Source organism: Ranitomeya imitator, chromosome 1 (genome assembly GCF_032444005.1).
Source record: "Ranitomeya imitator isolate aRanImi1 chromosome 1, aRanImi1.pri, whole genome shotgun sequence".
Lineage (NCBI taxonomy): Eukaryota > Metazoa > Chordata > Amphibia > Anura > Dendrobatidae > Ranitomeya > Ranitomeya imitator.
In genome coordinates, this window is record NC_091282.1 from 1,027,775,815 (window position 1) to 1,027,798,947 (window position 23,133).

Consider the following 23,133-nt stretch of genomic DNA (forward strand, 5'->3'; position numbering starts at 1 on the left):
CACTCTCACTTAGCTGAACGTTGTGGGGAGAAATTGAACTTCATTCCTCACCACAGCAATCTGCTTTCAGTCACAGGGGCGGCACCAGCATTGTCCAGTTTTTTCTTTCTTTAGTTATTTTTTAAAATCATAAGGTACAATAGATATGGGCCTTTTTATTTAGTGTTAATATTTATGGTCTTTGTCAAGGAAGTATGGCTCAAATAGTAACATGGTAATTATGTAGAGCAGTCTAAAAACTTGCCCCAGACAAAATAATATGACCTACACACTACTGGTAAAGATCATAAATTTTAGTACAAAACAATACGGCCCATAACATTGAAACTGTATAGCAGATTTATAAAAAAAAACAAAAGCAGGAATACCCGAGAAAACAGCAGAAACAAACTAATAACAAAAACAGAACACTGTTGACATGTTGGCACGTCCTCTTTATCCCAAAAAAATGTAAATCGGCATAATATTCCAGGGTATAAGTAGGTTTGTACACAAATACTGATAACATTGATAAGTTTAAGATTAGGGACACTTCAGGAACAGAAAAGTGAGAGATGTTTAACCATAAAATCTTTAGGACTCTGCTTACTTTTCCTTTTTTTATTTTAAACACATAATTCAGATTCATTCTAGACACCTTTGTATTGTTTTGTCCTAATGCTACAACAGTTCCTTTTCTTTTTCAGAAAATGAGCCTCCACTCTTAGAATTTAAGCCACTAAGCAATGGACAAACAGTTGGTGGTTTTATATACAGAGGTTGTCAGTCGGAACGGCTTTATGGAAGCTATGTATTTGGAGACCGTTATGGGTATGTTAGAAGTTAGTTATTTAATGACATAAAGGTGTTTTTCAGTTTTATTTTTGAACACCAAGGAGCATGTATATAACTATTGAGTGAACATCTTCATGACAAGTTTAATAGAAGGTCTATAGAGTCTGTCTTCAGTGTTGATGGACAGCAGAGTTCAGCTCAGTGCTTCCAACTTTTTAGTTTAGCAATTAGTGCGAACTCAACGATCAAACCTTCTGAGTAGAGTTTTACACTTACAGCTATATACATTTTTTCACATACATAGGTAGATTCTGTTTGCAATTTGTTTTTTTTCTCCAGTGTTTGACCTCGTTATAACAATGTTCCCTCAAATTTGACCACCCGCACATGTAACACAAGCCGTCATGAACAAATCATTTGTTACCATTGTTTGGTTTATGATCTAAACATTTACATTGCATTGTATAGCTCAGTGTGGTAGGCATGTTTTTTGATGCTTATTCGTATCCTAAGAATAATTAGGGCTTTTGTCAAATATTTGACATATATTAAGTTATCATAGTTATATATTATAATTGCGATACCTTATGTGGCAGATTCTCAATGCCAAGCTACATTTCTAAGACTGCATATTAGGTTTACACAGGCCATATTGGCACAGTTGTACAATCGGAACTATTTAGTAATTCTGAAGTTAGAGTAATATCCAGAGTATAGCTATTAGGTATGTTACTTAAAAAGATATTACCATTCATTACTTCATTTTTTGGTAGTCAATTTTACAAAAGTAAATGTCCAGTCCTGCTATTTGTCACCATTAAATAAGATGAGGTAATAACATTTAAAAATTAAAAGAAAAAGTTGTCTGTAAATATTTTCTCTTACAAATTGCATTTTTTTTAATTCTTTGAAAACAAGAGAAAGTAATTCTTGTGTACTTTCAGAAACTTTGTAACGCTCCACCAGAATTCCGTCACTAAACAATGGCAGGAGAAACCATTCTGTATTGGCAGCGGAGGTTCTTGCAGAGGACCGTTCACAGGACACATTCTGGGTTTCGGGGAAGATGAACTAGGTACAATACATATAATCTGTAAATGTGTTTTTTTGTGGGGTTCTTGAGAATAAAATGTATCTATATGCTGCCATGTGTGAATTATGAAGTCTATAAACAGAGAGGCTGCAGCTACGGTAAATCCCCTGATAAGTGTTTTCATTTTGTATTGACTTTATTCTGTATGGTTTTGTATTAAGAGAGTAATAGCGTGTTGAATAAGCAAATACTCCAGCATCTTGTGCAAACTTGGACTATTGAAATGCTTCAGCAATACTAGGAAATTGTAAAACAATAATTTAAGAAGCCCACCCATGAAGTTTTATTTTCTTTAAATGTGTGTGTATATGTGCATGTACAGTAGTGTATTGTGGGTTAATATACTCCCCTACCACCACCTTCGCCAGGATCCAGAGCCATATTCTATTCTTCTGAGTGACGTCACCACTAGGCTTGAGCGAAACGGATTGGACAAATTCAAAAGTCGCCGACTTTTGGCAAAGTCGGGTTTCATGAAACCCGACCCGATCCTAGTGTGGGATCGGCCATGCGGTCGGCGATCTTAGCGCCAAAGTCGCGTTTCGTATGACACGTTTGGCGCCATTTTTTCAGCCAATGAAGGAGCGTGGGCAGAGTGATGACATAGGTCTTAGGGGCGTGGACGCCTATTGCCATCTTGTCGTTTGTGCGCTGTAGCGATTTGCAATGTGTAACACCAGCTTTTCTGTTCAGGGACAGAGAGAGAGATAGAGAGAGAGAGAAAAAAAAAAAAAGATAGATTTCCCATTGACTTTGCATTGGGTTTCGTGTTTCGGTCGATCCCCGACTTTTCGCCATAATCGGCCGATTTCACTCGACTCGACTTTTGAGATAGTCGGGTTTCGCGAAACCCGACTCGACCCTTAAAAACTAAAAGTCGCTCAACCTTAGTCACCACTCTTCACACTCTCTCCGGGTAACGCTGCGCTCTGTGTGACCCACAAGTAGCTTTTACAATGTATGTCTATGGAGTGTAAAAGCGAGGCTCCATAGTCTTACATTTTAAAGAGACTTTTGGCTCACATATAGAGCGATCCGGATAGTTTGAAGAGCAGTGACGTTACTGATAAGAGGAGCTAAACGGCCCTGGATTCTGGAGAAGGTGGCAGTAGGTGAGTAATTTAATACACACAAACTACATTACATGCACACTTACAAAGAATTAATTAAAAAAAGCTACATGGGGGGCTTCTTTAAGCCATCCAAACCATCTAGATAAGAAATCTGACAAATGCCTCTGGCATGCAATGAAATAATATGTGTAACCTCGATATTATATTGGCATTTTTAACAGGTGAAGTCTACATACTGTCAAGCAGTAAAAGTATGACTCAGGCACACAGTGGAAAACTGTACAAGATCATTGACCCTAAAAGGTAAGGTTTTTTACCGTAAGTACAGAAGTTAGATATTATAAGAACATTTTACTTCAAGTCTAAATAATAGTATACAATGCTGCCCATATAAAATAATGAATAAAGCGAATATTACAGATAGACATTGCAAAATATTACATTTTCAGATTATTAGCTTGTGAACCCATTGATAAAAAGTAGATTAAAATTCCTTTTACAATTCTGATAGTATGGGAACATCAGGAGTTTTTTGATTAGTGATCAGCCATTTAATATTATGAATTTTATACATATTAGTGCAATTTAAACGTTGGAACATTGTTCTTCATTACATAGTGATCCCCCTTATCCACTGAAAGAAAAGTCATCTTACTTTAGGAAGCTATTAACATTCACTGAATATATGTAATTGTTCCCATTCCTGCTTCAGATGTTTCACATGTTATTAACATTTGCTGTGTAAAAAGTCTAATGTTACAGCACAGTATGTAATCAGCTATTTTAGGTTTGGGTGAAGTCAACAATGTTCAGTAAGAGGGTATTTATTGTCCCATATATTTACAATTTGATTAAATATACAGCATGTCCCGTCGAATGCTTCCAAGAATTCTTCTATTTCAAGTTAATTTGTCTTTTAACATATTTTTACTACCAGCAATGCTTAGTATCAGAGATAGGGTCTCCTTCCAATTTAAAACTTGTTTAATAGCATCCTATAATTGTAATTTATAACTCCGTCAACAGAGAGAGGGTGGCATGGGACATTTTAAAGTCTTTTGTCATCATTCAGATTCTAAAGTTACAATTTTTAAAGGGATTATATGGACTTTAATAACCCTTAGATAACAAAAAATAACAGAGCGCATTCTCAGCAATGCCACTGTAATAAGGGGTCACTTTACCATAAGCCTGCTAGGTTCTCCCTTTGTCTGTGACATTTCATATTTTGATCACATGATCCATTCCTCTATCTAAACCCACCAAATGCAAAACATCATAAATCATGTGACAATTGGACCCTGGAATCCAAAGGAAACCACATTATAGTTTATTCAGGTTCCATTCTAGCCAAGTTGGACTATCTTCATTTCTGAAGTGGTGCTTTAGGCTATATTCACACTTTGCGGATTTTGCTGCGGATCCGCAGCGGATTTGACCGCTGCGGATCCGCAGCAGTTTCCCATGAGTTTACATTTCAATGTAAACCTATGGGAAACAAAAAACGCTGTGCACATGCTGCAGAAAAATCCGCGCGGAAACGCTGCGGATTACATTCCGCAGCATGTCACTTCTTTTCTGCGGATTTTCACCTGCTCCAATAGAAAACTGCAGATGAAAATCCGCAGAAGAAAACGCAGTAAAAACCGCGATAAATCCGCAGTAAAAACCGCGATGGGTTTTCACTGCGGATTTTGCAATTCTGCTGCGGAAAAATCCGCAGTGGAATCTGCAGAGTGTGAACATAGCCTTAGATTTCTAAAGGACACAGAAGGCATGAATGAGTAAGTTCTGCATCTGTTAAGGTCACATAACCCTTTAGGGAATTTCTGTGACAGCAATTACCTTATAAATTGTAAGTTTAAAGGGAAGGTGCCATAAAAAAAAAAATTTTTTCAGAAATTGTAAAAATGTAAAGAATTAATGATTACATTTTCTTAAAAAATATTATCATTTGTTTATAATTTAGTAAAATATGAAAAATAATTTGAAAAGTTTTGGAATTTCCACTTTTCAACACTAGGGGGAGCAGCTGCTGAAATTTCAGAAAAACCTAGTGTACAAATAGCTCACATTACAGCACTGCAGTAATTATGGGCGGAGTCTGCTGACCTGTGTGATGTCTCCTCCCCTTCTGGGTGTTTGCTAAGGGATTAGAGAGGATGAGATTCAGGGACCCAGTGAGCAGCCATTTTGTTGGTGACTGCAGAGTAAGGCTGCCGTCACACTATCAGTATTTGGTCAGTATTTTACCTCAGTATTTGTAAGCCAAAACCAGGAGTGGAACAAATAGAGGAAAAGTATAATAGAAACATATGCACCACTTCTGCATTTATCACCCACTCCTGGATTTGGCTTACAAATACTGAGGTAAAATACTGACCAAATACTGAGCGTGGACGGCAAACCTTAGGCTACTTTCACACTAGCGATTTTGGCTGTACGGTGCAATGCGTCATTCAGGAGAAAAAACGCATCCTGCAAAGTTGTCTGCAGGATGCGTTTTTCCCCATAGACTAACATTACCGACGCATGTAACGTTTGTGCGTCGAGTCCACCATTTTCGACCGCGCATGCACGGCCGAAACTCCGCCCCCTCATGCCCAGACCTTACAATGGGGCAACGGAAGCGTCGCAAGACTGCTTCCGCTGCCCACGTCGGGCATTTCTTTCACAGCATGCGTCAGTACGACGCACTGTGAAAGGCCCGTACCGACGCTAGTGTGAAAGCAGCCTTATACTGACAAGTAGACAGTCACCATGGCAGGCAGCAAGGATTCTGGGAGATATGTGGTGGAGGGAGCAGGGTGACAGCAGCACAGAGTATTTCAGGAGAGCAGTGTGCTGGTCTATAGGGGCCCCCTGTTTGGTGCGCAGAGCAGCCAGGGATTATACATAGAGCGCTGTCTTATACACACCTGGATGGACCGTCTGCTCCACAGAAATCCAGGAAACATTTCTGAGGATTGATGGCCTGTTCTGATCCAGACTTTGCATGCAGACCCCATTCCCCTCCTCAGATCCTGTCCTGGCGATGTGTGAAAGCGAGGCGACAGGCACAGTCGGGGTGACGCTGGGAAGGAAATGTAGCCATATAGTAACAATAAAAATGAGACCCCTCTCTTCAGCTGCCTCACCAGCCTTCCCCTGACTACACCTAACTGGAGGTCATGCTGTCCCCTCTATTACCCCAGACCCGCGTGCAGGTGCTCAGCCAGAACCACCTTAGAATGGGTCCGCTTTCTGAATATAATACTGACATACAGATCACACATAATACCGCCATGTAGATCACACATAAAACCACCATATAATTCTCACATAATACTGCCACATAGATAGATCACACATAATCCCACAATACAGTTCTCATATAATCCCGTCATATAGTTCTTATATTATTGCACCATACTGATCAAACATAATACAACCATACATATTACATATAATACTGTCATATAGATCACACATAATGCCATCATACAGGTCACACATAATAATTAGCGGCATCAAGTGTGGTCTATATGGCAGCATTATGTAAAAAATATACATTATATGGTGGCATCATGTTTGATCTATATGGCAGCAGTATGCAAAAAATATATATATGGCAACATTACGTTCCGTCCATATTACAGTATTATGTAATAGATATATCTGGCGGCATTATGTATGACCTATATGGCAGTATTATGTAATAAATATATATGGCGGTATATTTATTATGTAAAGGCAGGAAAGTTGTGAGCTATGCCCTTCTGTGACCCCCACAATTATTATTATTTTTTTTTTTTTTGGGGGGGGGGGCAATTAGACCTTATGCTATGTCGCCCTATGATTTGTATGTACGCCCCTGGTGACGATCCTCACAGCTTGTCCTGAAAGACAGCAGGCTTGGGGTGTCGGTGAGATTGAGGTGGGTTTCAGGGAGCAGGAGATGGGTGTCAGGGGGCATGGGGTGGGTCAGTGAGCTTAGGGTGGGTGTCAGGGCCCAGTCTCAGTCTTTCCTCTTCTGCTCCCTGGATCACTAGTCTCAGACCACCTGCCCTCTGCTCTGCACTGTATAGTAGGACGATCAGGCAGGAGACCTGAGGAGCTGCAGGACTACAACACTTAGGAGCTCAGTCCTGGCATGCTGGGACTTGTAGTGACACAGCAGCTAGAGCTTGCTGAGTGTCATCACCCCCTGGGTCTGCTTCCTTGTGCCAACCATAGCCCAAATGTTAGAACACTATTACTGTGCCAACCATAGCCCACCTCTTTACACTGTGCAGACTGTTGTGAATTCTGTGGCTGAGTTCACTTCTGTGGTCACAAGTGGTATTGCAGTCTCTGGGCTTCCTCCCTCAGGTGTTTTGGTGAGCTCGTTGGCTGCCTTGCTATTTAGCTCCACCTGAGTCTGTCTTCCTTGCTCCTTGTCAATGTTCCAGTGTTGGATCTGAGCTACTGCATCTTTCCTTGGGCCTGCTGCTCTGCTAGATAAGTGCTTCTAGTTTGTTTTCTGTTTTTTTCTGTCCAGCTTGCTATTGTCTTTTGCTGGAAGCTCTGAGAAGCAGAGGGGTGCACCGCCGTGCTGTTAGTTCGGCACGGTGGGTCTTTTTGCCCCTTTGCGTGGTTTTCGTTTTAGGGTTTTTTGTAGACTGCATAGTTCTCTTTGCTATCCTCGCTCTGTCTAGAATATCGGGCCTCACTTTGCTGAATCTATTTCATTCCTACGTTTGTCTTTTCATCTTGCTAACAGTCATTATATGTGGGGGGCTGCCTATTCCTTTGGGGTATTTCTCTGAGGTAAGTCAGGCTTGTATTTCTATCTTCAGGCTAGTCAGCTCCTCAGGCAGTGCCGAGTTGCATAGGTAGTTGTTAGGCGCAATCCACTGCTGCTTATAGTTGTGTGAGGATAGATCAGGTACTGCAGTCTACAGAGATTCCACGTCTCAGAGCTCGTCCTATTGTTTTTGGTAATTGCCAGATCTCTGTATGTGCGCTGATTACTGCACGCTGTGTTGCCTGATTGCCAGCCATAACAGTACAAGGAGCCACACCAATGATTCCCAATAGAGGGAAAAAAGAAATCCTGACATCATTTTTTTTTCTTAGCTCTGTCTTCAGTCTTTTTTTTCCCCTAGACATTAGAGTGCTTCAGGACACAGCTGTGGACATGGATATTCAGGCTCTGTGCTCCTCAATGGATAATCTCGTTGTAAATGTACAAAAGATTCAAGATACTATTGATCAGAAATCGATGCTAGAACCAAGAATTCCGATTCCTGATTTGTTTTTTGGTGACAGAACTAAGTTCCTGAGCTTCAGAAATAATTGTAAGCTATTTTTGGCCTTGAAACCTCATTCTTCTGGTAATCCTATTCAACAGGTTTTGATTATTATTTCTTTTTTGCGCGGCGACCCACAGGACTGGGCGTTTTCTCTTGCACCAGGAGATTCTGCATTGAGTAATGTTGATACATTTTTCCTGGCGCTCGGATTGCTTTACGATGAGCCTAATTCAGTGGATCAGGCTGAGAAAAATCTGCTGGCTTTATGCCAGGGTCAGGATGATGTAGAAGTATATTGTCAGAAATTTAGGAAATGGTCAGTACTCACTCTGTGGAATGAATCTGCACTAGCGGCTTTGTTCAGAAAGGGTCTCTCTGAAGCTCTTAAGGATGTAATGGTGGGATTTCCTATGCCTGCTGGTTTGAATGAGTCTATGTCCTTGGCCATTCAGATCGGTCGTCGCTTGCGCGAGCGTAAATCTGTGCACCATCTGGCGGTACTGCCTGAGAGTAAACCTGAGCCTATGCAGTGCGACAGGACTATGACTAAAGTAGAACGGCAAGAACACAGACGTCTGAACAGACTGTGTTTCTATTGTGGTGATTCTACTCATGCTATTTCTAATTGTCCTAAACGCACTAGGCGGTTCGATAGCTCTGCCGTTATTGGTACTGTACAGTCCAAATTCCTTTTGTCCATTACCTTAATGTGCTCTTTGTCATCGTATTCTGTCATGGCGTTTGTGGATTCAGGCGCTGCCCTGAATCTGATGGATTTGGATTATGCTAAACGTTGTGGATTTTTCTTGGAGCCTTTGCGGTGTCCTATTCCGTTGAGAGGAATTGATGCTACACCTTTGGCCAAGAATAAGCCTCAGTACTGGGCCCAGCTGACCATGTGCATGGCTCCTGCACATCAGGAAGTTATTCGCTTTCTGGTACTGCATAATTTGCATGATGTGGTCGTGTTGGGGTTGCCATGGCTACAAACCCATAATCCAGTATTGGATTGGAACTCTATGTCGGTAACCAGCTGGGGTTGTCAGGGAGTACATGGTGATGTTCCATTTTTGTCTATTTCGTCATCCATTCCTTCTGACATCCCAGAGTTCTTGTCGGACTTTCAGGATGTATTTGAAGAGTCCAAGTCTGATGCCCTACCTCCGCATAGGAATTGTGATTGTGCTATCGATTTGATTCCTGGTAGTAAATTCCCTAAGGGTCGTTTATTTAATTTGTCCGTACCTGAACACACCGCTATGCGCAGTTATGTGAAGGAGTCCCTGGAGAAGGGACATATTCGCCCATCGTCGTCACCATTGGGAGCAGGGTTCTTTTTTGTAGCCAAGAAGGATGGTTCGCTAAGACCGTGTATTGATTACCGCCTTCTTAATAAGATCACTGTTAAGTTTCAGTATCCCTTGCCATTGATTTCTGACTTGTTTGCTCGGATTAAGGGGGCTAGTTGGTTTACTAAGATTGATCTTCGTGGTGCGTATAATCTGGTGAGAATCAGGCAGGGAGATGAATGGAAAACGGCATTTAATACGCCCGAGGGTCATTTTGAGTATCTGGTGATGCCGTTCGGACTTGCCAATGCTCCATCTGTTTTTCAGTCTTTTATGCATGACATTTTCCGTGAGTATCTGGATAAATTCTTGATTGTTTACTTGGATGACATTTTGATCTTCTCAGATGATTGGGAGTCTCATGTGAAGCAAGTCAGAATGGTTTTCCAGGTACTGCGTGCTAATTCATTGTTCGTGAAGGGATCAAAGTGTCTCTTCGGTGTGCAGAAAGTTTCATTTTTGGGGTTCATCTTTTCCCCTTCTACTATCGAGATGGATCCGGTTAAGGTTCAGGCCATCCAGGATTGGACTCAGCCGACATCTCTAAAAAGTCTGCAGAAATTCCTGGGCTTTGCTAATTTTTATCGTCGCTTCATCTGTAATTTTTCTAGCATTGCCAGACCATTGACCGATTTGACCAAGAAGGGTGCTGATTTGGTTAATTGGTCTTCTGCTGCCGTGGAAGCTTTTCAGGAGTTGAAGCGTCGTTTTTGCTGTGCCCCTGTGTTGTGTCAACCTGATGTTTCTTTTCCGTTCCAGGTCGAGGTTGATGCTTCTGAGATTGGTGCAGGGGCGGTTTTGTCACAGAGAGGTTCTGGTTGCTCAGTGTTCAAACCATGTGCTTTCTTTTCCAGGAAATTTTCTGCTGCTGAGCGTAATTATGATGTGGGCAACCGAGAGTTGCTGGCCATGAAGTGGGCATTCGAGGAGTGGCGTCATTGGCTTGAGGGTGCTAAGCATCGCGTGGTGGTATTGACTGATCATAAGAACTTGACTTATCTCGAGTCTGCCAAGCGCTTGAATCCTAGACAGGCCCGTTGGTCGTTATTTTTTGCTCGTTTTGATTTTGTGATTTCATACCTTCCGGGCTCTAAAAATGTGAAGGCGGATGCTCTGTCTAGGAGTTTTGTGCCCGACTCTCCGGGGTTATCTGAGCCGGCGAGTATCCTCAAGGAAGGAGTCATTGTGTCTGCCATCTCCCCTGATTTGCGGAGAGTGTTGCAGAAATTTCAGGCTAATAAACCTGATCGTTGTCCGGCCGAGAAACTGTTCGTCCCTGATAGGTGGACTAGTAAAGTTATCTCTGAACTTCATTGTTCGGTGCTGGCCGGTCATCCAGGAATCTTTGGTACCAGGGAGTTGGTTGCTAGATCCTTCTGGTGGCCATCTCTGTCACGGGATGTGCGTGCTTTTGTGCAGTCCTGTGGAATTTGTGCTAGGGCTAAGCCCTGCTGTTCACGTGCCAGTGGGTTGCTTTTGCCCTTGCCGGTCCCGAAGAGGCCTTGGACACATATTTCGATGGATTTCATTTCTGACCTTCCCGTTTCTCAAAAAATGTCGGTCATTTGGGTGGTCTGTGATCGCTTTTCTAAAATGGTCCATCTGGTGCCCTTGGTTAAATTGCCTTCCTCCTCTGATTTGGTGCCTTTGTTCTTCCAGCATGTGGTTCGTTTACATGGCATTCCTGAGAATATTGTTTCTGACAGAGGTTCCCAGTTTGTCTCGAGGTTCTGGCGAGCCTTTTGTGGTAGGATGGGCATTGACCTATCTTTCTCCTCGGCCTTCCATCCTCAGACTAATGGCCAGACCGAACGAACCAATCAGACCTTGGAAACATATCTGAGATGTTTTGTTTCCGCTGACCAGGATGATTGGGTGTCATTTTTGCCGTTGGCTGAGTTCGCCCTTAATAATCGGGCCAGCTCGGCTACCTTGGTCTCTCCATTTTTCTGCAATTCTGGGTTCCATCCTCGTTTCTCTTCAGGACAGGTTGAGTCTTCGGACTGTCCTGGTGTGGATTCTGTGGTGGACAGGTTGCAGCAGATCTGGACTCAGGTAGTGGACAATTTGACCTTGTCCCAGGAGAAGGCTCAGCTTTTCGCTAATCGCAGACGCCGTGTGGGACCCCGACTTCGTGTTGGGGATTTGGTTTGGTTATCTTCTCGTCATATTCCTATGAAGGTTTCCTCTCCTAAATTTAAACCTCGTTTTATTGGTCCGTATAGGATTTCTGAGATTCTCAATCCGGTGTCTTTTCGTCTGACCCTCCCAGACTCCTTTTCCATACATAATGTATTCCATAGGTCATTGTTGAGGAGATACGTGGCACCTATGGTTCCATCTGTGGAGCCTCCTGCCCCTGTTTTGGTGGAGGGGGAATTGGAGTATATTGTGGAGAAGATTTTGGATTCTCGTGTCTCTAGACGGAAACTCCAGTATCTGGTCAAATGGAAGGGTTATGCTCAGGAAGATAATTCCTGGGTTTTTGCCTCTGATGTCCATGCCCCAGATCTTGTTCGTGCCTTTCATGTGGCTCATCCTGGTCGGCCTGGGGGTTCTGGTGAGGGTTCGGTGACCCCTCCTCAAGGGGGGGGTACTGTTGTGAATTCTGTGGCTGAGTTCACTTCTGTGGTCACAAGTGGTATTGCAGTCTCTGGGCTTCCTCCCTCAGGTGTTTTGGTGAGCTCGTTGGCTGCCTTGCTATTTAGCTCCACCTGAGTCTGTCTTCCTTGCTCCTTGTCAATGTTCCAGTGTTGGATCTGAGCTACTGCATCTTTCCTTGGGCCTGCTGCTCTGCTAGATAAGTGCTTCTAGTTTGTTTTCTGTTTTTTTCTGTCCAGCTTGCTATTGTCTTTTGCTGGAAGCTCTGAGAAGCAGAGGGGTGCACCGCCGTGCTGTTAGTTCGGCACGGTGGGTCTTTTTGCCCCTTTGCGTGGTTTTCGTTTCAGGGTTTTTTGTAGACTGCATAGTTCTCTTTGCTATCCTCGCTCTGTCTAGAATATCGGGCCTCACTTTGCTGAATCTATTTCATTCCTACGTTTGTCTTTTCATCTTGCTAACAGTCATTATATGTGGGGGGCTGCCTATTCCTTTGGGGTATTTCTCTGAGGTAAGTCAGGCTTGTATTTCTATCTTCAGGCTAGTCAGCTCCTCAGGCAGTGCCGAGTTGCATAGGTAGTTGTTAGGCGCAATCCACTGCTGCTTATAGTTGTGTGAGGATAGATCAGGTACTGCAGTCTACAGAGATTCCACGTCTCAGAGCTCGTCCTATTGTTTTTGGTAATTGCCAGATCTCTGTATGTGCGCTGATTACTGCACGCTGTGTTGCCTGATTGCCAGCCATAACAGCAGACCTCCCACCTGATCCATAGGTGAAGCCCCCAGGCTGCTGCCTGCCTGCACACTGATCCCCCTGCACCATGCACAGCTGCAGGCAGGGAAGGGTTAACCATTACAGGCCAGCCTGGGTGCCGCCCCTTGTAACCAGGAGGGATCCCCTGCTGCAGAGAATCGCTCTATTTTTAGAATCATGGGGCTTCAGACTCCAGGCTGCAATCTACAGGGACAGTCACTGTGTGGGGTGATGAAGTGTTGCCACAGATCAGTGCTGCACACATAACGCTCCATGTACAGGGAGACACACTGCTGCTGCTGGGGGATTTCCTGCCCCTGGACTGAGGGAGGAAGCTTTCAGCAACACAGGGCAGGTCGGCAGTGATCGCAGCCTGTACTGTAATAAGTACAGGCTGTGATCACTGCTAATGCTGCAGATACTTACCCCAAACCCTCGCTCCCAGCAGCTTCTCCTCAACATCTTCTGTCCTCGCAGCCCACAGCAAACAAAATGGCCGCGATCTCCTCTCACAGCTCCTCTCACAGCTGTGACGTAGCAGCCCAGTGGGCGTGTCCAGGTCACAGCTGAGAGGCAGGAGGAGCAGCCTCAATGTAAGAGATGCGGTCGGGTCCGACTGTTGGCTCCTATGTCCATGTGTGCCGTAAGTGAGGAGTGCAAGTGTCCTTCCCAGACACACACACCCCCACTAGTCAAAATGGCAGCCCCCAGTGGCACACACAAATGTCAATAAATAAAAAACTATTAAAGTAGTTAATTTAATTTTGTATTAAAAATAATTGATTGTATAATCAATAATTATTAATACAAAAATTAAAATCACGGCACCTTCCCTTTAAGACTTGGGCTACATGGGAAAAATGTGTCACCCAACGCTGAAATTGTAGGGTTGTATTGTGATATTACATCGAATGATTTCCTATTTCAGAGTGGCAAATATTTCCAAATGTGTTGGATATTTGGCAGCTTTTCTGTTGCTGGTTGGAAGTTGCACGTGACTCACTTGCCACAGACCTTGATGCAAGTCACTTGCAACTGTGACTTGCGTGTAACTTGCCTGCAACTTGGTCATTTTTTTGCAGCTGAATCACAGTTTAAAATATTCACAAGACAATAACTGGCACAGATATTTTTGTTCACTCAAGTTGTTATCACAAAACACATCGTCATCTAGCCCCAGCCTAAACTTGTAGATATCCTAGTCGCATTGTAATCTTTTAGGTAAATAGATTATTTTTTTAAAGAAATTAAAACTTCTGTGTTTGAATTAGATCTCCAATTTATTAATTTATAAACAATTAAATACAGTGGGTACAGAAAGTATTCAGACCCCTATAAATTTTTCACTCTTTGTTTCATTGCAGCCATTTGGTAAATTCAAAAAAGTTAATTTTTTTCACATTAATGTACACTCTGCATCCCATGTTGACTAAAAAAAACAGAAATGTAGAAATTTTTGCACATTTAATAAAAAAGAAAAACTGAAATATCACACGGTCAAAAGTATTCAGACCCTTTGCTCAGACACTCATATTTAAGTCACATGCTGTCTATTTCCTTGTGATCCTCATTGAGATGGTTCTACTCCTTCATTGGAGGCCAGCTATGTTTAATTAAACTGGTAGGCCTTGATTTGGAAAGGCACACAACTGTCTATGTAAGACCTCACAGCTCACAGTGCATGTCAGACCAAATGAGAATCATGAGGTCAAAGAAACTGGCCAAGAAGCTAAGAGACAGAATTGTGGCAAGGCACAGATCTGGCCAAGGTTACAACAGAATTTCTGCAGTACTCAATGTTCCTAAGAGCACAGTGGTCTCCATAATCCTTAAATGGAAGACGTTTGAGACCACCAGAAGTCTTCCTAGACCTGGCCGTCCAGCCAAACTGAGCAATTGTGGGAGAAGAGCCTTGGTGAGAGAGGTAAAGGAGAACCCCAAGATCACTGTGGCTGAGCTCCAGAGATGCCGTAGGGAGATGGGAGAAAGTTCCACAAAGTCAACTGTCACTGCAGCCCTTCACCAGTCAGGCCTTTATGGCAGAGTGGCCCAGCAGAAGCCTCTCCTCAGTGCAAGACATATGAAAGCCCTCATATAGTTTGCTAAAAAACACATGAAGGACTCCCAGACTATGAGAAATATGATTCTCTGGTCCGATGAGATGAAGATAGACGTTTTTGGTGATAATTCTAAGTGGTATGTGTGGAGAAAAACAGGCACTGCTAATCAAATGCCCAATGCAGTCCCAACAGTGAAACGTGGTGGCAGCACCATGCTATGGGGGTTGTTTTTCAGCTGCAGGGACCGGACGACTGGTTGTCATTGAAGGAAACATGAATGCGGCCAAGTACAGAGATATCCTGGATGAAAACCTCTTACAGAGTGCTCTGGATCTAAGACTTGGCCATAGGTTAACCTTCCAACTAGACCAGTGTTCCCCAACTCTGGTCCTCAAGAGCCACCAGCAGGTCATGTTTTCAGGATTTCCTTAGTATTGCACAGGTGACTGAATGCTTGCCTGTCCAGGTGATGCAATTATCACCTGTGCACTACTAAGAAAATCCTGAAAACAAGACCTGTTGGTGGCTCTTGCGGACCAGAGTTGGGGAACAATGAACTAGACAATGACCCTAAGCACACAACTAAAATAACAAAGGAGAGGCTTCAGAACAACTCTGTGACCATTCTTGACTGGCCCAGCCAGAGCCCTGACCTAAACCCAATTGATCATCTCTGGAGAGACCTGAAAATGGCTGTCCACCAACATTCACCATCCAACCTGACGGAACTGGAGAGGATCTGCAAGGAAGAGTGGCAGAGGATCCCCGAATAAGGTGTGATAAACTTGTTGCATCATTCCCAAGAAGACTCATGGCTTTATTAGCTCAATAGGGTGCTTCTACTCAGTAGTGAGCAAAGGGTCTGAATACTTATGACCATGTGATATTTCAGTTTTTCTTTTTAATAAATTTGCAAAAATTACTACATTTCTGTTTTTTTTTTCAGTCCAGATTGAGTACAGAGTGTACATTAATGATAAAAATAAATAACTTTTTTGAATTCACTAAATGGCTGCAATGAAACAAAGGGAAAAATTTAAAGGGGTCTGAATACTTTCCGTACACACTGTGTATTCTTTGGTAAAAATGGACTCTTAATAAGGCAGAGTTATTTCTTGTGTGAGAATGCTGTAAGTAATAGGGTCATTTTACAAGAATTCAAACCCTAAAACAAAGTTTTTGAACTTGTTGAGGACTTTTGAATGCAGACATATCAATCATTGTTTGTTGGCAGTTGGCTGCATATCGTCTCATGTAAACAGAGGATGTGCTGCCGACAATAGTGTCATCTGCATGAGAAGAACGGAGAAAATAAATAACTGTCTGAATGATAGTGATGAGCGAATCTGCCTAAATTCAAATTCGCTGGTTTGTTCAAATTTGTACTAGGAATTCAATTCGCATTGAGATTATTTGATGCATATTGAATGTTTCTTATCATCTTCTGGGGTCCCTCTTGACTAGTGTTGAGCCACCCCCCTAGTGTTCGAGTTCGGTTCGGTTCATCGAATTGGGGTGTGTTCGACGAATGTTCGTTGAACGTTCGACGAACACCATGATGTAAGCTGTTGAGCTGCGGGATGCGAATGGCGGAGGTGAGCGCACAGCGACCGTGCCCTCTGCAGAAGCCCATCTAGTCCGGGATAGTTGGATAAAAATTGCTGGACAACCAGGTTCAAAACGTGAGCCATACAAGGCACGTGTGTGACATTGCCCCGGCGAACGTCTGCACCCAGGTTTGCAGCATTGTCGCACACGGCCTTCCCTGGCTGGAGGTTGAGTGGAGACAACCATTGATGGAACTCGGTCTCCAGAGCTGACCACAACTCCTCAGCTGTGTGACTCACATTTCCTAGACATTTCAATGTAAACACCGCCTGATGCAGTTGAGCCCAGGTGACAGCTTAGTAAGGAGGTGTGCAGGATTCATTCTGCGCAGTTAGAATGCGGGTGGCATTACCAGACAGGCTTTGGGTGCAGGTGGAGGACCGAGAAGAGGTTGAGGAGGCAGAAGCAGTGGAGGAACCTCTAGATACAGAGGATCGACGAGCAACTCGTGGGGATGGCAAGACTTGGACAGCAGCCCCTTCTCCTGATGTTACCATAGTTACCCAGTACCCAGTCACCGACAAGTAACGCCCCTGTTCATGTCTACCCGTCCAAGTGTCTGTGGTGAAATGCACCCTGTCACACACAGAGTTTCTCAAGGAAGCGGTGATGTGTGCGACATGCTGGTGTAGTGCAGGCACAGCTTTCTTTGAGAAGTAGTGGCGACTGGGCATCTGTTACTCTGGCACTGCGATGGACATAAGGTCTCGAAAATCCTCTGTGTCCACCAGGCGCAAAGGCAGCATTTCTGTAGCCAACAGCTTGCAGATCATGAAATTTAACCTCTTAGCTTTGTCATGGCTAGGAGGAAATGGTCTTTTACTTGTCCACATCTGAGGGACTGAGGGCTGGCTGCCGTGCTTAGACGGGTTTGAGTAGGGTGTCCCTGGCAAACTGCTGGTCTATGAGGAAGGTGCAGATGGAGATGTTATGTTGCCTTGATCAAAATGTGGTCTCGATGTCAGAGAGCGCTCAACACCAGCAGGTGTTTCCACTTGCAAATGTCCTGACGACCTGCCAATCACACTGGCTGTTGCGGGTAAAGAGGTGGAAGGTCTGCATCCAAAATCATGTGTGACTGCTCTCTCCACAGTCACAGAGGATGAAGAGGCCGCAGATGCACTTGATGGGGCAGACGGTTGGCCCGGCCCACTAGGCTGCACTGTAGCACAGTAAGCTTCCCACTGCAGCTTATGCCTCATATCCATGTGACGGTTCATGCATGAAGTACTAAAACTAGTCATTTTTTGGCCTCTACTGAGATTTTGGTGACAAGTCATACAGACAACATGAGTTGGGTCATCCTTTGCAATCTCAAAAAATGCCCAGGCTATGCAAGGCTTAGAGCCCGTGCAACCTGAAGAGCCACCACGACTTCTGCTCAGAGGCACAGTTGGGGTTGAGGATGCAGTTGTTGACATGCTTCCAGTACTCCGTCTCTGTCCAGGAAGGTGCAACCTAACCTCGTCGTCAGACTCGTCACTAGCGTCCTCCTCAACCTCCTCTGCTGACCTCATGGACTGGCAAACTGTGGGTTGACAGTAAGTGGGGTCTCCAACCTCGTCATCATCATCCTGTGTGTTCTCACACCCGTTGTCCTCAGAGCCAACCCCTTCCTGCCCTGACCGTAAAGTAAACTTTTCGTTCCAATCAGGTATCTCAGTCTCATAATCATCTTCCTCATTGTCTCCACCAACAAGAGTTACAGTTTGGGAATGAGGGTCTACATTATGCTCAGAACCTTCTTCATCTGGGCCTGGATCTGACTCACAAAGATTCTGGGCATCAGTGCAGATTTCCTCATCTGGATTCACAGAAGCTCTGGAGCAGACCTCTGATTCACAGGCTATAGTATGAGTAAACAGCTCTGCAGACTCAACCATCTGTGTTAGCCCATACTTAGACGGGCAGCTGGAGACTTGGGAGCTGTGAGGAAGCAAGTGCGATTGGGGTGACACCTCTGAGGACTGGAGTAGTTGTGATGTTGAAGTTGACATAGAGAAGAGCCCACTTGAACGAGCACTTGATATCCGTTCAAGCACCTGCTGTTTTTGTGCCTCATCTGGAATTTGTAGCGATGCTCGTAGCAATGGTTGTAAGAAAGGGATCATATCAGATTGTCCACGAAAAGAAGTAGACAACTTACAATGGCTGGAAGATGGTTTTTCTTCTGCAGATGTTACTGTTGCTTTACCACCTACCCCACGGACACAACCTTTTTTTCCCTTTCCAACACGCCTGTTCCTCTTTCTACCAGCAGCAGGCCTTTTGCCACTCATTTTGGTGCTTAACTAATTGGCAACTCTGTATCTGTAGTTGTTGGCACAAAAAACGATGGATGAAAACCGAGCAGAGCTGAGTGGCCAAACTGTGGTACTAGGCCCAAAAGGATTTACTGGATTAGATGCAGTAAAAATTTAGATACACAGGTGGTGTAGTTAGCTTCACAGGCGGGCTACTCCGCTGACGTGCAGACACTGCTCCTAGGCCCAAAACTATTTACTGGGTTAGATGCAGTAAAAATTTAGATACACAGGCGGTGTAGTTAGCTTCACAGGCGGGCTACTCCGCTGACGTGCAGACACTGTTCCTAGGCCCAAAGCTATTTACTGGGTTAGATGCAGTAAAAATTTAGATACACAGGCAGTGTAGTTAGCTTCACAGGTGGGCTACTCTGCTGGCATGCAGACACTGCTCCTAGGCCCAAAACAATTTACTGGGTTAGATGCAGTAAAAATTTAGATACACAGGCGATGTAGTTAGCTTCACAGGCGGGCTACTCCGCTGACGTGCAGATACGGCTCCTAGGCCCAAAACTATTTACTTGGTTAGATGCAGTAAAAATTTAGATACACAAGCAGTGTAGTTAGCTTCACAGGCGTGCTACTCCGCTTATGTTCAGACACTGCTACTAAGCCCAAAAAGAATTACTTTGTTAGATGCAGTAAAAATTTAGATACACAGGCGGTGTAGCTAGCTTCACAGGCGGGCTACTCCGCTGACGTGCAGACACTGCTACTAAGCCCAAACAATTTCCTGGGTTAGATGCAGTAAAAATTGAGATACACAGGCAGTGTAGCTAGCTTCACAGGTGGGCTACTCAGATGACTATCAGATAATGCTACTAGCCCAAAAGGATTGGCTGAGCTAGATCACACCAAATGCTATGAAAGAATAAACCCAATTTTGAATGATTAAAATATTAACTTTTATTAATTAACTTTTTATAAAAAACCTCAAATAGTGCACTACAAAAAACCATCACCAAAACAACAGCAATCAATAGGAAAGTCCCGGGTGGTGCCTAACCCTGCACTATGCTACATGCACCCTACCTATCAGCGGAGGTTGGCACCCTACCTCCTGCGCAAATGGCGCCCCCGCTCCACATCGGCTCACCCTGCTACCCCTATTAGGCCCTAAATGATTAATACTTTAATCATTCAAAATTGGGTTTATTCTGTGAACGGTCTGTCAAGTATATTCCCAAGCTTATATCTCTTTTTCTGTGAATGCAAATGCTATGAAAAACACTTGCACAGCACTGGCATAGACCTGCCTGGCAAAAAGTGCTATGAACTGCTGTAACCTACCCTGAAAAGGGCTGATATTACAACTAGTCCCGACTCCCTAAACCTATCTCTCAGAAAATTCGCTCGCAAAAAAAGACTCTTTGACTGTATAGCGCCCACAGCAGCAGCGGTGCCGTCTAACACTAAGTTGCAGCAGTGAGGAAATGGTGCGACGGGGAAAATGGCCGGTTCTTATAGGGCAAGAACATGTGACATACACAGCCAATGACACATGCCCTTGCTTGTGTGCATCACATGCACATTGCTCTGTGTGTCCACTGCTGATAGGCTGAGAGACTGCAGTGCCCCACTGTAAATGCGGGAAAGGAAAAAAAATGGCGGTCAGCATTATTTCAGCACAGATCTATCCTGCGACACCCCCCCCCCCCCCCCCGCCCACTATACACTGAAAAAGTCTATTAATAATGATAAACAGTTTTAATGTGCAATCAAGTTAGGCTTTTGGTGAACGAACAGTTATCGAACAGAAACTCAAACAGCCGAATTTTAAGCAAATTGTTCGAGTTCGACGAACGACTCGAACACCGCCCAAAACAGTGCGAATTTGAAATTGGCGAACAGTTCAACTCGAACACCGCTCATCTCTACTCTTTACCTTAAATCATAGTAAATGTAGAATAAAAAATAATAATATCCTTCAAAAATTACAAGAAGTGAAGAAACGTAAGTGGTACTCAATACTGGTGCATTATTTACTGCTTTTTTTATTTAAAGGTCATATGGGAATTCTGGGCCAAAGAAGCGTAATTAGATGCAAAACACCTGTAGCCCAGTCTCTGTTTTTTCACTCTGCAGTTCCCTATGACTTTGGAAATAAATAAAGCACAAAATTATGCACAAGTAGTGAGTGCCACTTATTGTTCTTTTCTTCCCGTAATTTTGAAGATTTTATTGCTGCATAGTTGGGCACTACCACATCTGACATTCTCCTTTAACCAGCATTGCATACTCAGTGATATATACTTGTGGCAGTACTGGTCTGCTGATCATTTGAAATAAATGAAAAAATAATATCCACCTTACATGGTCCACAACCACAGTTCCCCATCTGGTTGTCTGTGCAGCCCTCCCGGCCTCTTTTTTACATCAGCACAACACTTGACATCCTCTTCTTGCATTTTCATTCTATGCCGTTGTGGCATCAGAGGTCTACTCGTTGTTGAAAGCCCTAGCACCGAGTGAAGATGCAGGAAGAGGATGCGGCGCATGGTGTAAAAGGAAAGAAGATACAGGAGGGAGCTGCTTGAAGGACCGGCTGGGGATAGCGGCAGCAGGAAAGATGAGCAGCGAGGTCAGTATTTTATTTTTTTTAATCTCCTTCCAGGCCTTATAAAAATCAGCAAAATGGAGGCATTTGCTTAATTTGTACAAAGCAAATCACCAAAATAAAATTCAGATTCAGGTGAATGTGAATCTTTGTAAGATTCAAGGCAAATTCAATTCACCTCAAACTAATTTGCTCATGTATCATGATCTTTAATCATTACAGGCAGTTTTTCTTCCCGTCTAAAAGTACCCTTCTTCTCAGACCCCTCATTAGATACCATTGAAGGAATGCATATTTAGAAAGCTTAAAATTTAAGTTCATTAAATATATATATATATGTTTAATATGTTTTATTATTTTGATGTCATCTCCTAGCAAAACGAATTGTAATGTATTTATAATGACGTAGTGGATGTAGCAAAAAGATTAAAAAATAGTCCCTCTATTTGAATTTGAGGAATTTTGTAATTTACATAGAACAGTTAAACACCTTGTGTGTGTATAAATGGAGCTGAGCTCTAACTGATTGTAATGGCCAAAAGACAAGCAGATCCCAAAATGGCTGTGTTTACAGACAGAATAAACGTTTAGAAATAGATGGACAGCGCAGCATTCTTCTAGAAAAGAACGTAAACAGAAAGAAACGGCTCCAAATTCATTTAGAAAGCAGGGCCAGAATTACACACAGTTTTGTTACCCTGTGAAATGATTGAAAATAAATGACATTTACCCCACACAGAGGATACTAACTAAGCCACCCTGACATGGACCTGACCTTTTCCTAAAAAATTATGGAAATGTCAAGCTGATTCAAGCTGTTGCCTGCTTGTAATACTTCTAATACTCCTCCCAGAAAGTTACTGTCGCTTTAAGCAAATTCCGTCAACTGTTTTGATCTGATTACAAAACAAAAAAGCAATTTAATTGACTTTGACTGGACTCTTAGGGTGGTCCCAGAATGTCATACCTGAAAAGCCAGACCTCACAGTGCAGTGCTGTGTGTGGGTGGAAAGGACGTTCTGTATTGAATATCGGATGGGATATGTAGGAGGCAGACTCCAAGTATGCTAAAGCCATTGACCCCCAAAGGGTTGATGGAGACACTGGAAATTATTTGCAATCTGTCACAGTAATGTGATTTTCTTACACGACTTGGGAAATGAGTGTTTTGCTTGTCAGGTAAAGCAAGTTTTACCCTGATATACTTTTCCTATTATTCTCAGTGGATGATTTGACTAGAATCCTTATTATTGTATTTCTATTTAAATGATTTAGTCCATCTTGGTTCTCCTATGAAGCCCACCCTATGGCAAAATTAAATCTGATAGTTACAAAATAAAAGAAGTGTGACTGACATGAATTTAAAAATAATTTTATAACGTGACCGTTCTTTCCCCAAACCAAAATAGCACCTTCATTTGGAATTTATAAATCATTGAAATAATCTACACATACATAAGCAATTGCTAGGGTGTTAGGGTTGGCGGAACGCAATGAGTATAAATATATGTAATAATAGGTGCGTTCGCAACCCGGGGTCCACCGTGCAGGACTGCTAGCAATTGGGGGCGCTATATGGCGGTATTAGCGAACTCTGTTACTTCACAGAATCGCTAGGATAGGGAAACGCTGTGCCCTGTTAACCTCACAGAGGAATACAGCTACCAAACAGAGCAAAACTGTGGTCATGC

The 23,133-nt window shown here is 43.3% G+C and overlaps 1 protein-coding gene across 1 annotated transcript in view; it reads left to right on the forward strand.

The window, feature by feature from the left end:
* The window catches only part of HHIP (hedgehog interacting protein), a 183,155-nt gene that overhangs the window by 123,889 nt on the left and 36,133 nt on the right, over nt 1-23,133 (forward strand). Inside the window, exons 9-11 of the mRNA XM_069744018.1 lie at nt 687-810; nt 1,719-1,849; nt 3,162-3,243. Of these exons, the coding sequence (XP_069600119.1) occupies nt 687-810; nt 1,719-1,849; nt 3,162-3,243 (337 nt within the window). The remainder of the gene's footprint in view (nt 1-686; nt 811-1,718; nt 1,850-3,161; nt 3,244-23,133) is intronic.